The 16,265-nt window shown below is 39.3% G+C and overlaps 1 protein-coding gene across 1 annotated transcript in view; it reads right to left on the minus strand.

Annotated features, from left to right (window-relative positions):
* The window catches only part of MLH3 (mutL homolog 3), a gene marked incomplete at its 3' end in the record, with an annotated part of 59,430 nt that overhangs the window by 18,309 nt on the left and 24,856 nt on the right, over nucleotides 1-16,265 (minus strand). Inside the window, exons 2-6 of the mRNA XM_080707181.1 lie at nucleotides 11,567-14,891; nucleotides 8,123-8,215; nucleotides 6,346-6,431; nucleotides 4,463-4,567; nucleotides 2,394-2,466 (exon numbers count right to left, since the gene is read on the minus strand). Of these exons, the coding sequence (XP_080563307.1) occupies nucleotides 2,394-2,466; nucleotides 4,463-4,567; nucleotides 6,346-6,431; nucleotides 8,123-8,215; nucleotides 11,567-14,828 (3,619 nt within the window). The 5' untranslated portion in view covers nucleotides 14,829-14,891. The remainder of the gene's footprint in view (nucleotides 1-2,393; nucleotides 2,467-4,462; nucleotides 4,568-6,345; nucleotides 6,432-8,122; nucleotides 8,216-11,566; nucleotides 14,892-16,265) is intronic.

Raw genomic sequence — 16,265 nt, forward strand, 5'->3', positions numbered from 1 at the left:
AAGTAGTGAGACTCATCAATTTACAGACCCTGTTTCAAAGAAATAAAATTAAGCTGGCGGTGAAGTTTGAAAGTAGAATGCCTCTGGGTTCAATACCCAGTACCACAAAAAATAAAACAATAAAATAAAGTCCTACATTCATAATGTTTATATACTGATTTTACTTTATCAATTCAACTTTAATCATTAGGCATTATTATAATAAGCAAGCTACTCTGAAACTCATGAAGAATGTACTTCATGTACACTTTAGATCAAAGTCCAGGAAATTTTTCTCTAAAAGAAAATATTTTAGGCTTTTGAGGCCAAATGGTTTCTGTCATGACTGTTCTTCATTTGAGCCAAAGCAGCCAAGAAAATATGTGAATACTGTAGCTATGTTCCAATAAAACTTTATTTATGGACACTGAAATAAGAATTCCATATAATTTTATTGCATCAAGAAATATTCTTTTGCTTTTTTCTCAGTCATTTTAAGAATGTAAAAACCACCCTTAATTGAACATGGTGGCGTATGTTTGTAATCCTAGTACTTAGGAGTCTGAGATAGAAGGATTGCAGGTTTGAGGACAACCTCAGCAAATAGACTTTCATCAACCTAACAAGACCCTGTTTCAAAATAAAAATAAAATAGGGCTGGGAAAGTAACTCACAGGTAGAATGCCCTTGAATTGAATCTCCAGTGCCACAACACACACACACACACACACACACACACACACACACACACACACACCACTCATCTTCCTCACTGGACAGAAAAAGGCAATGGCTGGGTTTGCCCACAGGCTGCAGTTTGAGCTACTTTATTTTTTTATTTTTATTTTTTGTGGTGCTGGGGGTAGAACCCAGGGGCTTTTCTACCTCCGGGCTATACTCCCAGACCTATTTTATACTTTATTTGGAAACAGGGTCTCACTAAGTTGTTGAGAGCCTCACTAAGTAGTAGAGGCTGGCTTTGATCCTGTGCGATCCTCCTGTCTCAGCCTCCCAGGCACAGGGTTTTGAGCTACTTTAGAATGGGGCTTCCCAAGCTCTCTTGGGCCTGAATATTACCTGGGATCTTATTCAAATGTAGATTGTGATTCAGGAGGTTAACAGAGGAACCTAAGCTTTTGCAATTCTTTTTTTTTTTTTTTTTTTTTTCCCTGTACTAGGGATGAAACCCAGGGACATTCTACCTCCGAGCTACACCCCCGGCCCTATTTTTTTTTCATTCTTTATTTTTTTATGTGTGGTACTAGGGATGGAACCCAGGGGCCTTCCACCTCTGGGCTATACTCCCAGGGACCTATTTTATAGCTTTATTTGGAAACAGGATCTCACTAAGGTGCAGAGAGCCTCACTAAGTAGCTGAGGAGGGCTTCGAACCTGCACTATCCTCCTGTCTCAGCTTCCCAAGTACTGGGATTACAAGCATGTGCCGCCCCGCCTGGCTCATTCTTTATTTTGAAACAGGGTCTCACTGAGTTGCGAAGGGCCTTGCTAAGTAACTGAGGCTGTCCGCGAACTGTGATCCTCCCCTCCATCTCTGGTCTTCGCCTCCCAAATGCTGGGATTACAAGCGTTTGTTCGTCACCACACCTGGCCTAACTTCTGCAATTCTAGCAAACTTCCAGGAGAGCTTGTCTATAGGCCTCCCTTCTGAAGAGCAGGGCTTTGGACTCTCAAGTATAACCAAGAAGGCAGAAAGTCCTGACCCAAAAGGCCAAATCTACAGGGAAATCTCTTTCTCATGGACAGAGGGATTGATTCTCAATGACATTAGAATACTTTTTAAGCTTATAAAATTTTTTTTTGGTGTATGTGTGTGGTGTATGTGGGGCTTGAACCCAGGGTCATTCTACCTCTAAGCTACATTACCAGTCCTTTGTTATTTTATTTTTTTAATTTTGAGACAGGGTCTCACTAGGTTGCTGAGAGTCTTGCTATGTTCCTGGAGGTTGTCCTCAAACTTGTGATCCTGCTGTCTCGGCCTCCCAAATACTGGAATTATGAGCATTGGCCACCATGTCTGGATGCAATTTTATTATTCTTGGCCAGCAGTCTGAGGTTTATTGCTATTGAGTATATTGAAATAAAAGTTCTTCTGAATTTAATCACGATATATACCTATTTTTCTGTTTCTACTAAAAGATCAAAATATTTAAAATATTTTCTATGACACTACCAAATTCATGGCATTGTAGTTTAAGACTGCAAAAGAATATACATTTTTTTTTTGGTGGTATTGGGGATTGAACCCAGAGGCATTCTACCACTGAGCTACACCCCCAGCCCACACACACACACACACACACACACACACACACACACACACACACACACATAAAAATAAAGGTTGCATCAGATGACCAGCTGGCTTATTAACTGAGGTTAAATTTTATTCTTACCTGCTTTGCCATTCTCTTCAGTCTTAGTGCTCATTAAACAGGCAATAAACTTGTTATCCACTTGCTGGAGAACCTGCCATACATTAAACAAGTGGTACAATGCTAAATAAAACTTTAAAAAAGCTTAGCTGTATAGGAGAGAAAACTGTACTTTGGAGTTGTTTGCATTATAAAATTCACATCTAAGATAAGGTGCCACTGAACTTGAGGGAGTCCTTAAGAAGAATACAAGAATGAGTAAATGTGGTACAAGGCCTTAGGTTCCATCTGTAGTACTGGAGAGAGAGAGACAGAAAGCAGAGTGATCAGAGATATGAAAAGCTGGAGGTCACAAAGGAAGGCAAACCAAAGCACCCAAGTGAGACATGCTTTAGATGTTTCCAATTGAGTGACTCTTAGTAATAGGTACTATGACCAAAAAATTAGTAATATGACCAGAGACTACTGACAGAACTTAAATAAGGCTTAAATTTACATGAAAGCATGGAAAACCCTTTCAGAAGAGCTAGTCTATTAAAGCGGGAAGTTAAAAGCCACTAGTAGCTGGGTGTGGTGGCACACACTTGTAATCCCAGCGCTGGGGAGGCTGAGACAGGAGGATGGCGCAGGTTCACAGCCAGCCTCAACTACTTAGTGAGGCTCTCGGCAACTTAGTGAGACCTTGTTTCCAAATAAAGTGTAAAATAGGTCTGGGAATGTAGCCTGGAGGTAGAAAAGCCCCTGGGTTCCACCCCAGTACCACACACACACACAAAAAAAAGCCACTAGTAAGCTGGCTGTGGTGGTGTAAGCTTGTAAACCCAGCATTTGGGAGGCTAAGATAGGAAGATCGCAGTTGACAGACAGCCTCAGTTGCAGCTCAGTGAGACTCTGTTTCAAAATAAAGAATAAAACCAAGTGTGGTGGTGCACACTTGTAATTCCAGCATTCAGGAGGCTGAGACAGGAAGATCTGGGTTCACAGCCAGCCTCAGCCACTTCATGAGGCCCTCTGCAACTTAGTGAGACCCTGTTTTAAAATAAATAATAAAAAATATGGCTTGAGGTGTAGTTCAAAGGTAGAACCCCTGGGTTCCATTCCTAGTACCATGGGGAGAAAAAAAAAGGGGGCTGGGGATATAGCTTGGAGCACTGCTGCATTCAATCTCTTATACCAAAAGAAAAGAAAAAGAATTAATAATGAATAAAAATTACATATAAAAAGGGCTAGGGGTATAGCTTAGAGGTACAAAGCTCCTGGGTTTAGTCCTCAGTACCAAAAATACATACATACATACATACATACATACATACACACACATTGCAAAGTTAAGGACAATATTGATTTATAAATAATTTGTTGGGAATGGGCATGGTGATGCACACTTATAATCCCAGCATATGGGAGGCAGAGACTGGAAGATCGTGGTTCACAGACCACCTCAGCTACTTAGCAAGGCCCTTCGCAAATCAGTGAGGCCGTTTCAAAAACTAAAAAGACCATAAAATAGGGCTGGAGGTGTAGCTCAGAGGTACAATGCCCCTCGGTTCCATCCCAAGTACCACAAAACAAAACAAAACATATATATAGTTGACATTTGCTGATTTGTAAATTACTATAAGATATAAAGTCAATATATAATTCTCTGGAGAAATATGTCAACAATCTTTGAAATTATAAGCCTAAATCCATAATTAATTTTTTTTTTTTGGTGGTACTGGGGTTCCTGGAAGCCCTTCTACCTCCGGGCTACACTCCCAGACCTATTTTATATTTTTGAAACAGGGTCTCTTACACCAGCAAGGCTGCGCGATCCTCCTGTCTCCGCCTCCCAAGCGCGGGGATTACAAGCGTGCGCCACCACACCCGGCCATAATTAATTTTTTTAAAAAGACATTTTTTCCAAACCTATTCATACTAAGGACATTTAATTCTTCATAATTATAATCAATCTCCTTGCTTTTCCTCCTGTTGATAAAAGTTCCACTACGATTTAAAAAACAAACAAAATAACCCCCATGTGTTCTGACCAATGTGGTCTCTATCATTAAATCAATCAAATTTAACAAGAGTGAAAAGTCAATGTTTACCTGCATTGAATGAATCATTTCTTTGGTGAAACGATAAGGATATAATATGTTGTGAATTTTAACTGCTAAGCTCTCAGCCTGGCTACTGCTTACATCAACAGCAACCTAGGAAGACACCGAAAAAACATCATTTAAATTAAAATTAGTTAGCCAGATGTGGTAGCAAACACTTATAATCTCAGTACTTGGGAGGCTGAGACAGGAGGATCACAGATTCACAGCCAGCCTCAGCTACTTAATGAGACTCTTTGCAATTTAGTGAAATCCTATTTCAAAATAAAGAACAAAAAAATAGGGGTTGAGGTATAAAATGCCCCTGGGTTCCAGCCCCAGTACCGCAAAAATAAATAAATAATAAATAAATAAATAAATAAAATTAGTTATATTTGCAGAACTGTCTTATCTCAAAATCCTTTAAAAACATTCACTTTCCAATAACCTACTTCAGATGGGTTGGGCTCAAGGAACTTATAAGGAACTTATAGATGCAAAGATTCAAAAGGCTCTAAGAACAATTAGTCTAAACAATTTCTGTTTATAAACAAATTGACAAAAAACAATATTGACGGAACAATTTTTCTGTGCTCTGTGATCAAGTCTTTAAAAAGACTTTTTTTTTTTTTTTTTTTGGTGGTACTGGAACTCAGGGGCTTTTCTACCTCGGGGCTACACTCCCAGACCTATTTTTATACTTTATTTGGAAACAGGGTCTAAGTTGCTAGGAGCCTCACTAAGTAGCTGAGGCCGGCTTCGAACCTGTGCAATCCTCCTGTCTCAGCCTCCCAAGCAATGGGATTACAAGCTTGTGCCACCACGCTGGGCTAAAAAGACATCTTAACTGAATAATCAGTAGTCAAATGCACATGTATTTTACATCCTCATTAACACACATAGTACATTCTGTGACAACATGCTGAGGAAAAAACATGTGCCAAGATCAATCAATGAACTCTTCTCCAGTAAAAGATTCACTACTTAGCTGGACGTGGCGGCACATGCTTGTAATCTCAGTACTTGGGAGGGTGAGACAGGAGGATTGCAGGTTTGTAGCCAGCCTCAGCTACTTAGTGAGGCCCTCCACAACTTAGTGCGACCTTGTTTCAAAATAAAGAATAAAAGCCGGGCGTGGTGGCGCACGCTTGTAATCCCAGCATTCGGAAGGCTGAGACCTGAGGATCGCGATTCGCGGAGAGCCTCAGCTACTTAGTGAGGCCCTCTACAACTCAGTGAGACCTGGTTTCAAAATAAAGAATCAAAAATAGGGCAGGGGGTGTAGCTCAGAGGTAGAATGCCCCTGGGTTCAATCCCCAATACCACAAAAAGTAAACAAAAAGAGAGATTCACTACTTGATGTAATGGTTTTATTATCACCACCGAATATTTTACTAAAGCTGCAGTCACGGTAAATGTATTCATTATTTACATACTGATTATACACATTTAATCCAAAATGGCCAAGCTTACAAAATGAATTTTCCTTCTCTCCACATTAAACATTATTTTCCAAATAAATTATGTGGAAACATGCCTAGTTTTCATTCATAATTACAAATTCATATAGTCATCGATGCCCATACCCAGCTTAAATAAAGTTCAAATTTAAAAGCAGGCAAAGAAGCTGGGCGTAGCAGCTTCTTTGTAATCCCAATACACTTGTAATCCACCACTTGTCCTCCCAATACTTGGGAGGCTGAGACAGGAAGATCACAGGTTCCCAGCCAGTCTCAGCAACTCAGGCCCTCCACAAATTAGTGAGACTGTTTAAAAAAAAAAATAGGCTGGGGGTGTAACTCAGAGGTAGAATGCCCCTGAGTTCCATCCCCAGTACCACACACAAAAGTAAATAAATAAAAACAGGCAAAGAAAAATTGTTAGAGACCCACCTCTGGGTAACGGACAAATACTGGATTGTCCCATTCTGAAAACAAAGACCGAAGTGACTGGCTACCAACAGCATCATCCAGAGTATCTAGGACAAAGGGGACAAGCAGAGTTGGCATCAAGAGGCTCAGAAAAAGCATGAATGCTCTCCTGCTCCCTGCAGCCTCAAGATCAAGGATCAGACTCGACGTTTATATATTCTACAAAGGTTCAGTTTCTACACTGTTCTCTAAGTTGTTTTGATATGCTACTTTTGTGTGTGTGGTACTGGGGATGGAACCCAGGGGCATTCTACATCTGAGCTGTACCCCAGCTCCATTTTATATTCTTTATTTTGAAAGAGGTTCTCACTGAGTTGCAAAGGGCCTAAGTAGCTGAGGCTGTTTATGAACTGCAATCCTCCTGTCTCAGACTCTCAAATACTGGGATTACAAGCATGAGCCACCACGTCCAGCTGATATGCTACTTTATTTATTTATTTATTTATTTATTTACTTATTTACTTATTGTGGTATTGGGGATGCCGAGCTATACCCCCTGCCCTATTTTTTATTATGTACTTTGAAACAGGGTCTCACTGAGTTGCAAAGAGCCTCACTTAGTAGTAGCTGAGGCTGGCCACGAATTGTGATCTGGCCGCAAATCGTGATCCTCCTGTCTCAGCCTCCCAAATGATGGGATTACAAGCATGCACCACCACACCTAGCCGATACGCTACATTTAAAATACAGTTTAAGACATTATGGCTTTTCTCCAAAGTATTAACAAGAGATATTTTGTAAACAATCCAGAAGAAACTGGGGTCTCACCACAGGTAGGTGACTGCCTTTAAATATCTCATCTAGGGTGTGTGTGTGTTTTGGTGGTACTGGGAATGGAACTGAGAGACATCTTACCTCTGAGCCATACCCCCAGCCCTATTTTTTATTCTTTATTTTGAAACCAGGTCTCACTGAGTTGGAGGGCCTCACTACGTAGCTGAGGCTGTCCTCAAACTGCGATCCTGTCTTAGCCTCCCAAATGCTGGGATTACAAGTGTGCCACCACGCTTGGTTCCCAGCCCTATTTTTTATTCATTATTTTGAAACAAGGTCTCACTAAGTTGCAGAAGACCTCACTAGTAGCTAAGGCCGGCAGTGAATTTACAATCCTCCTGTCTCAGACTCCCAAGTACTGGGATTACAAATGTGTACCACTACACCCTGCTTATTTTATCTGTTTTTAGAAACAAAAAATAATAGATGTAGCTTTTTTTCAGTTTTTCTGAGATCAAACTACTGCAATATAGAGTGGAACACCTATCTTTTTCTTTGGTGGTACTGGGGTTCCTGGAAACCCTTCTACCTCCGGGCTACACTCCCAGACCTATTTTTTTAAAATATTTTTATTTGGAAACAGGGTCTCTTAAGCCAGTGAGGCTGGCTTCCAACCTGTGCGATCCTCCTGTCTCTGCCTCTCAAGCATGGGGATTAAAAGTGTGCACCACCACACCCGGCATGGAACACCAATCTTTAAAAATAAGAAACATTTCCCCAATCACAAGACACCAGACTATACATAATCACTCAGTACTGACCTCAAGTCTGGAAAAGTAATTTCTGATCTAAGTGCATACACTGAGTTACTTAGTTCTGCTGTTATGTGGGGCCATGGAGAATTCCTGGCTCCAGTAAGGCACAGCTGGCACTGATCAAGCTTAATAATGCAATCCTGCTTTGCTTTTTGCATTAGGTTGTATGGTCTATAATAGGTGTCCCAGCAATCTGTTATTGCCCCCACCTCTGTGATTCTGCACAATTCTCTCTTCCCGAGCTCTTGGAAGAAAAGGAAGAATAAGTTCACTTCTAAAAGGATGGCATCGGTACTGAGACCCTAAATATAAAAAGAAAAACCTCAACATACAAATATTAAAATTAAATTACATAAAATTTATTTCTCTACAAACTGAATAAAAACAGAAAGCTATATAATATATACTTTATTGAGATGGGACATTCTTTTTTTTTTTTTTTTTTGGCAGTACTGGGGATGAAACCCAGGGGCATTCTACCTTTGAGCTACACCTCCAGCCTTTATTTTGAAACGAGGTCTCACTGAGTTGCCAAGGACCTCAGTACGTAGCTAAGGCTGTCTGGGAACCATGATCATCCTGTCTCAAACTCCCAATGCTGGGATACAAGTGTTCACCACTATGCCCGGGTGAGATGAAAAATTATTTAATTAATTAATTACTTTATTTGCAATACTGGGGCTGGAACCAGGGGCATTCTACCTCTGAGCTACACCCCCAGCCCTATTTTTATTCTTTATTTTGAAGCAGGGTCTCACTGAGTTGCAAAGGGCCTCACTAAGTAGCTGAGGCTGTCCACAAACCACAATTCTCCTGTCTCAGCCTCCCGAATGCTGGGATTTCAAGCATGTACCACCATGCCCAGCTGGGTTCTTTAATGAAATTAATCTGCTAATTTAAAAATCACTAATGCTTGGTCCAATTATCTATCCATACCAGACAGAACGAAGATCTAGAATAGGTGACAGTGATTCTGCATGGGGGTCAGTTTTTTTGTTTTTTTTTTTTTAGTACTGGGGATTGAGCTGTGCTGGCTTAAGAAACCCTGTTTCCAAATTAAAAAAAAAAAAGTATAAAATGGGTCTGGGCCTGGAGGTAGAAGGATTTCCAGGAACCCCAGTACCACCAAAAAAAAAAAAAAAAAAAAAAAAAGCTACTTCATTAAGAGGTACGACTACAATGCACCAATAAAAAAATTTAAAAAGAGGTACGACTACAATGCACCAATAAAAAAATTTAAAAAACAATAAGGTGGGGATATAGCTCAGAGGTAGATTGCCCCTGAGAATCCCCAGTACTGCAAAAAAAAAATAAATAAATAAAATAAAAAAGGGCTTTAGGTATAGTTTGGAGGTAGAATGCTCCTGGGTTTAAGTCCTAGCAAAAATAATAATAGTAATAGTAACAAGCCGGGCATGGTGGCGCGCGCTTGTAATCCCCGCGCTTGGGAGGCTGAGACAGGAGGATCACACAGGTTCGAAGCCAGCCTCAGCTACTTAGTGAGGTTCTCAGCAACTTAGTGAGACCCCATTTCCAAATAAAAATATAAAATAGGTTTAGGAGTATAGCCCAGAGGTAGAAGGCCTCTAGGTTCCACTCCCAGTACCACCAAAATAATAATAATAATAATAATAATAATAATAATAATAATAATAGTAGTAGTAGTAGTAGTAGTGTAGTAACAGTAATTTATTAAGGTATAAAGTAAGCCAGGAGTAGGGGCACATGCTTGTAATCCCAGCATTCGGAAGGCTGAGACAGGAGGATTGTGGTTCACAGCCAGCCTCAGCTACTGAATAAGGTCCTTTGCAACTCAGTGAGACCTTGTTTCAAAATAAAGAATAAAAATAGGGCTGGTGGTATAGCTTGGAGGTAGAATACCCTTGGGTTCAATCCCCAGTACTGGGGTTGGGTGGGGGAGTTCAGTATAAGGTATGCTAATCCAGAAAGGTAAGTGGATTGTCCTAGCAGCACACATAAATGTTGAGTATGACAGCTAAGATTTCCCTCTTTGTTTTGGCAACAATCACCCACCTCACAGTTTAATGTAATCCAGTTATATTTTGGTACAATGTCAGAAGAAATTGCATTTCAGGAAGATGAGGTGCTGGTGCCTTATACTTACCTCTGATAAGCATTCCATATAAATCAAAACAGAGAGAACCAGACTAAAAAGCACATAAAGTTGCCTTAGAGCAACTTAAGAGTCTCAGAAGCAATAATGAAAAAGAGTTTTCTCCAACTACTGAATACATATGAAAGTTACTACACAAAGTTATTTTTTCATAAGGAAACAAACTGGAAAACATTGAAAAGTAAAGGTCTTACTTAACCTTATGTAAGTCAGAACCTCTTGCTAGAGATAGTCATCCTAAGGAGAAATTATAAACTGATTTGCAATTACATTCACACAATTAATATTCTTTTAGCATTCAAGACTTTATGGATGTAGATTTAATATTTATTCTCCTAGTGCAAAGCCAAGGTTATAGCCAGATGGAAATCAGTTTTACCATCTCCAACATCTGGCTCTCAACACATTGCCAAAACAATGTCACTTTTAATGTTGACTGAGACCTGAGAACCAAGAGTCCTAGTCCAGGCTCTGATGTACTCTTGTGCTATGATCTGAAAGCCACATTACAGTCCTCCTGAATGATATCTTCTTATATCAAAAACAGATCAAGTGGCTTACCATATGTATTATAATAAAGTACATTTGAAAAGTATGGTTATGACAATATATACTTAATTTTTTGTGTGTGGTACTGGAGGTGGAACCCAGGGGCTTTTCTACCTCTGGACTATACTCCCAGACCTATTTTATACTTTATTTGGAAACAGGGTCTCACTAAGTTGCCGAGAGCCTCACTAAGTAGCTGAGGCTGGCTTCGAACTTGTGTGATCCTCCTGTCTTAGCCTCCCAAGGGCAGGGATTACAAGCCTGTGCCACCACGTCCGGCTTAAATACTTAATTTATATATTGAAAATTTTATGGGTTCACACAATAATTTATATTGTGTGAAGCCATATGTTTTACTGGAAAACATAGGATGATCATAGTATCATTCTACTCTTTTTTTTTTGGGGGGGGAATCTAGGGATAGAACCCAAGGGCATTCGACCTCCAAGCTACAACCCCCTGCCCTGTTTTTTATTCTTTATTTTGAAAGAGGGTCTCACTAAGTTGCGGAGGGCCTCACTAAGTAGCTGGGGTGGTCCCAGAATTGCAATCCTCTGGTCTCCCAAATGCTGGGATTACAAGCGTGCGCCACCACGCCCAGCTCATTCTACTCTTATCCTGGGAGCTACTGAGAAATGTTCATACCTTTGAAGACAAGTTTCAGGGAAGCACTGTGGATCATCTCAGTTGTTAAATATAACAATTTCACTAAAATGGACTGTTTTGCCCTCTTTTACAGATACAAACAACCACAGACATTATACATATATCCCATATCAGTCTTTCATTGTATTTTTATATTTAAATAAAGTTTGAGAATCTTTGTATAACATAAAATATAAAATGTTTTACAATCAGTTTTCAAATGCTCTGTCCACTGAGATCATCTCTTTGGACAATGATCACTTTAAGCCTTGGCCATTATACCCATTTAAAAAGCATTTCATACCAGTGAACACTATATACTTACCATTCCCAAGTATGACGTCCACAGCCACAGTTGTTAGGTCTTTAGTACAAGCAGTCTGAACGTCCTTAGTAGGAGCAATGAATGTGCTAAGTCCAGTCATTTTGTTGATGTAAACCATTCTTCCCAGGGTTACATCAAAATGCTGCTGCCAATCCAAAGAACACCTATTTGACTCTTCATTCTCAGAACAATCTCTTGCTTTAGATTCCTCACTCCAGGAAGAAATTCCATTTAGGTTAGCTGTGGTGTCTTCTATTTGACTCGTTAAAATTCCACAAGGAGAGTCAGGATTTCCTATCGGTTGCTCTGAAGCTTTGATGAGAACATCTGAATCTTTACTGATAATTTTAGAATCATTATATGGTAATACCAAAGAAGTTTCTGGTATCACAATGTTCTCTGTTTTATTGTTGCTACAGTGTGTTTCATTGTCTTTGTTGAAGGAATTATCCTGTGCAACAGAATCTGACATTGGGAGGATGCTGTTCTCTGTTTTTTCATGACCATTTTTAAATAGCTCACAAAAGTCAATGTCTTCCTTACTGGTATCTGAATTTGGAGGTTTATTAAATTGGCTCATCATCTCCATTGTTTGAGTCTCTTTTTTGGACCCCTTCAGTCTGGATAATTTAGAGGCTAGTGATCCAGGTGACTTCTCAACATCTGGTTTCCTGTTAAAGTGAGCTAACTCTGTTAGAGTTATAGGATTTTCTCTCAAACAAGGCACCTGCTGCTCCAAACAATCTGCCTTGGAGAATGGAAACTTCTCTGAGCACAAGATGTGACTTACTGGTTGACAACTACCATCTGAGTCATTATGCTTCACAGCAGTAATTTTACCAACATCAGAGTTGTCTAAGTGGTTCTGGACTTTCTGTGGAATGTCAGGTTCAACTTGAGGACTGACAACGGTAGTTATCTCAGTATTATTCTCCTCCACTTCTTTATCCAAAGGGTTTCTAACCTTCCCATAGTGCCTCTTAAACTTCTCTAAAGATCCTAGTTGTGAACTCAAGCTTAGCTTCTTATGGCCTATGGGTTTGGAGGAACCAATCAATGTATCTGTTTTCTTACTACCATTTAAAACATGTCTATACCAAGAGAAAGAGGATGTATCATGAATTGAGCAACCCATGTGTGATTTTTTATCACCATCTTGAAAAATTGCAACATTTTTATAAGTTGATATAGGTTTGTTCTCCTGCCCCAAACTTGTATTTGTTATGCAAGGTTTTTTGCTGGGCAATTGAGAAGATTCTTTACTAAAAGTGCAGGTTAAACCCCTGTTGTCCAGAGTCTCAACGGAATGATATATTATATTTCCAAATGCATCTTGGGCACTTGCAGGCCCAGGTCGGGCATAATTTTTAAATGAATGTTCTGCTTCAGTTGATTTAGTTTGCTCATTTTGTACCACATGAGTTATAAAGCCAGTGGAGCATAATTTAACTTGTCCGTAACTGAAAACATTCATTCTTCCACAATGACTAGGCTCTTTTTCTTTTTTCTCTTTCTCTCTCTGAGCACTATGTACTCTCGATAATGTTGTCTCAAAAGGCAGAGGTTGGCATCCCATTTCAGAAGCATCTTTAAATCTCTCTAGTGGATTCTGAGTTCTCTTATTTTCCAGGATGTTGGCAGTCATGCTGTTAACAGTAGTACTTACTTTTTGTATTTCTAAATCTATCCCACTGTCCTCAAAGTGATGTTGTGTCTGACAAAGGCTTAGAAACATTTCTGAACTGGTTCCACATGAACTTTCTAAAGAGTCATGTTCCAAACAAGATTTTTTGTATTTCTCATTTTCTCCTGATTCTGATGCTTCCATGGTCTCTTGTTCTAACATCCTTGATTCTAAGCAAGTGTTGTCTTTGTCATGTAATGATAACTCTGTCATTTCACGATGGCCTGGGCCATCTGATTCATAAGTGTACAAAAATGAGGGATTTGTCTTTTTTCTAAGAGCTTCTGGAGCCCTAGAATTTTCTGTGTTTATGTTTTCTATAGTAGCTTTTCTTTTCACAGCTTTTGATTGCAAATTAAACATTTCACAGGAATCCAGAATATTATTACATGCTTCCTGGAAACTGCCCTGGTCATGCACCTCTTCTAAGGGTACATGTTTCTCAAGAGTAGCACTAAATAAACTAAAATCATTATCTTCACTAAAATCCCTAATATCCTCACCCGATAATTCCACAAATAACTTTTCTTGCTTTAAAAACATTTTCACTCCTTCCTGGATGCACACCAGAAGAGTATCCCAGTTCTGAAATTCAATCAGAGTTTTTGCTGGCTCCATGCACACATCATACTCACAGAATTGGCAATGAACGTTGATTACATATATCCCATGAAGTTCTGGGGTAGACCGATGGCGAGGACTTGAATTCATTTGCCTACTGGCAGAACCATTCTTTGGCCTGCATATAATACTTTCTTTTCTTAATAAAAAATCGATGAGTTTATGCAACTTTGTCCTTAAAACCAGTCTTCTGTTCACAAACAAAAACTGCATATTCTTATTGTAGTGTGCTTCAGAGCTGATATAGCCACTAAATTCAAACTCCTTATACTTAAAGTGTATTTCTCTTAACTTTTGGGTCTTGCCCAATCCATAAATTTGACAAAATCGGGAACGTGTGTCTTTGGTTTTTGGGAGCTGAAGGACCATGGAACCAGAAATGTCATTTCTCAAAGAGAAAGAAATGGAAGGGTGCATGAGTGAGAGAGCTTCTACCCTCTGCCTGACCTTCTCAAACTCCAGTCTAGGATCCATGCATTTCCTCCTTACAGGTAACTGGTAAAATAGGTTATACACTGTGATCGTCGTCCCCGAGCTTGGTCTTGTCAAATCAGCTTCACAAGCTTTTAGGGCTTTCCCATTCTGAAACAGTTTCACAAAAGTTTTCATTGCCTTGTTTTTCTTGGATGAAATTTCGACAGCACTGGCCATGTAAGCTATACTTGCCAAGGCTTCCCCTCGGAAACCATAAAACCTTGGGTTCTCTAAGTCCTCTACTGAGTTGCATTTGCTAGTAAAATAACGATTTCCCACCTTGTCTACATCGTCACTCCCCATCCCAAATCCATTGTCTATCACTTGAACTTGGAAGGTTTCCATATTCACCCTGATGGCCACACATTTTGCTTCAGCATCAATACTATTAAGGACAAGTTCTTCAACACACTGACCTAAGGAGCTTATGGCCAAACCAGAACGCAACTTGGCTTGTATTTCCACTGGCAGGCACTTGATCATGGCAGGTACAGAGGTGGTGAGAATGCCAGGCACTGGTTTCTTTCTCTGACAGGAAATAATTGCCTATGAGAAGAAAAAAAACACATACCACTATCAAAGCTTCAGAGTAATACAGCATTACTCATTTCTTTTAAGCATTCTGAAGAAATATCATTGGAGGTAAAGTAAATATTTTATGAAACAAACAAAACATACCTCTTATTCCTAGGCAGATCATACAACTAATGCTTGGTGCAATAGATTTAACAGTCAAAGAAGCACTCATAATTTTCATTACTCCTTTCTAAGTCCTACATGCCCTAAAGTGAAATAATTATACTTGATGTTGACCCATAAAGACAGTATTTGAAATTCTAACCACTTCACCAAAAACAGATGCCTAAATTAAATTCAGCTAAGAAATGTTAGCCAGAAATTATTCATGAAAAAAGATCCAAACTAGTTTCATAACATTTATATGTTACACAATAACCATGACTTTTAGAAAAACTTATAATGAAGTGCTAAGACATAAGTAGGAGGTGAAGCAACAAGAGGAAATAATCAAATTGTACTATCAAGAGATACCATTAAGATGCTATCATTTTTGTTATCATCATCATTAAAAGTAGCTGCCTCAGGGGAAAAACCTGGGAATGACAAAGGATAAAGCTGGAAAATTCAAAATTCCTTTAGATATACGCCTTTTTTTTTTTTTTTTTTTTTTTTTTTTTTTTTGCGGGTCTGGGGATGGAACCCAGGGGTATTTGACCTCTGAGCTACACTCCCTGCCCTATTTTTTTTTTAATTCTTTATTTTGAAACCGGGTCTCACTAAGTTGCAGAGGGCCTCACTAACAAGCTGAGGCTGTCGGCAAACCGCGATCCTCCAGTCTCAGCCTCCCAAATGCTGGGATTACAAGCATGTGCCACCATGCCCGGCTTTATAAACCTTTCTTTAACGTTGTTTTTTTTTTTTTTTTTTTTTTTTTTTTGTGTGTGTGTGTGTGTGTGTTACCAGGGATTGAGCCCAGGGGCATTCTACCTCTGAGCTACACTTTTTTTTTAAATTATTTATTTTGAAACAGGGTTTCACAAAGTTGCGAAGGGCATAAGTAGCTGAAGCTGGCCATGAACCTACAAACCTCCTGTCTTCAGCCTCTCAAATACTGGATTACAAGTGTGTATCACCACTCCTCACTACCACTTAATTTTTCAATCTTGTTCCTTTATTAATTTGACTAAAAATGTTTCTTGGAAGGTTCTTATTAATAATGTAATGTATTAACATTCCTGGTATTTACATATAGGCACAAGCTAAGTTGGCAATGATAATAATGGTACTGGGCTGTCTGAATTTACAGGTAAAAAATTAATGCTCTAGAACATTTAAAGGTCTTCTTTTCTTCATAAATGAGAAACAGCATGGCTGGACCGCTCGAAGAAGGTAGGTTTTCCC

This window comes from Muscardinus avellanarius (assembly GCF_963383645.1).
Source record: "Muscardinus avellanarius genome assembly, chromosome: 12".
NCBI classification, from domain to species: domain Eukaryota; kingdom Metazoa; phylum Chordata; class Mammalia; order Rodentia; family Gliridae; genus Muscardinus; species Muscardinus avellanarius.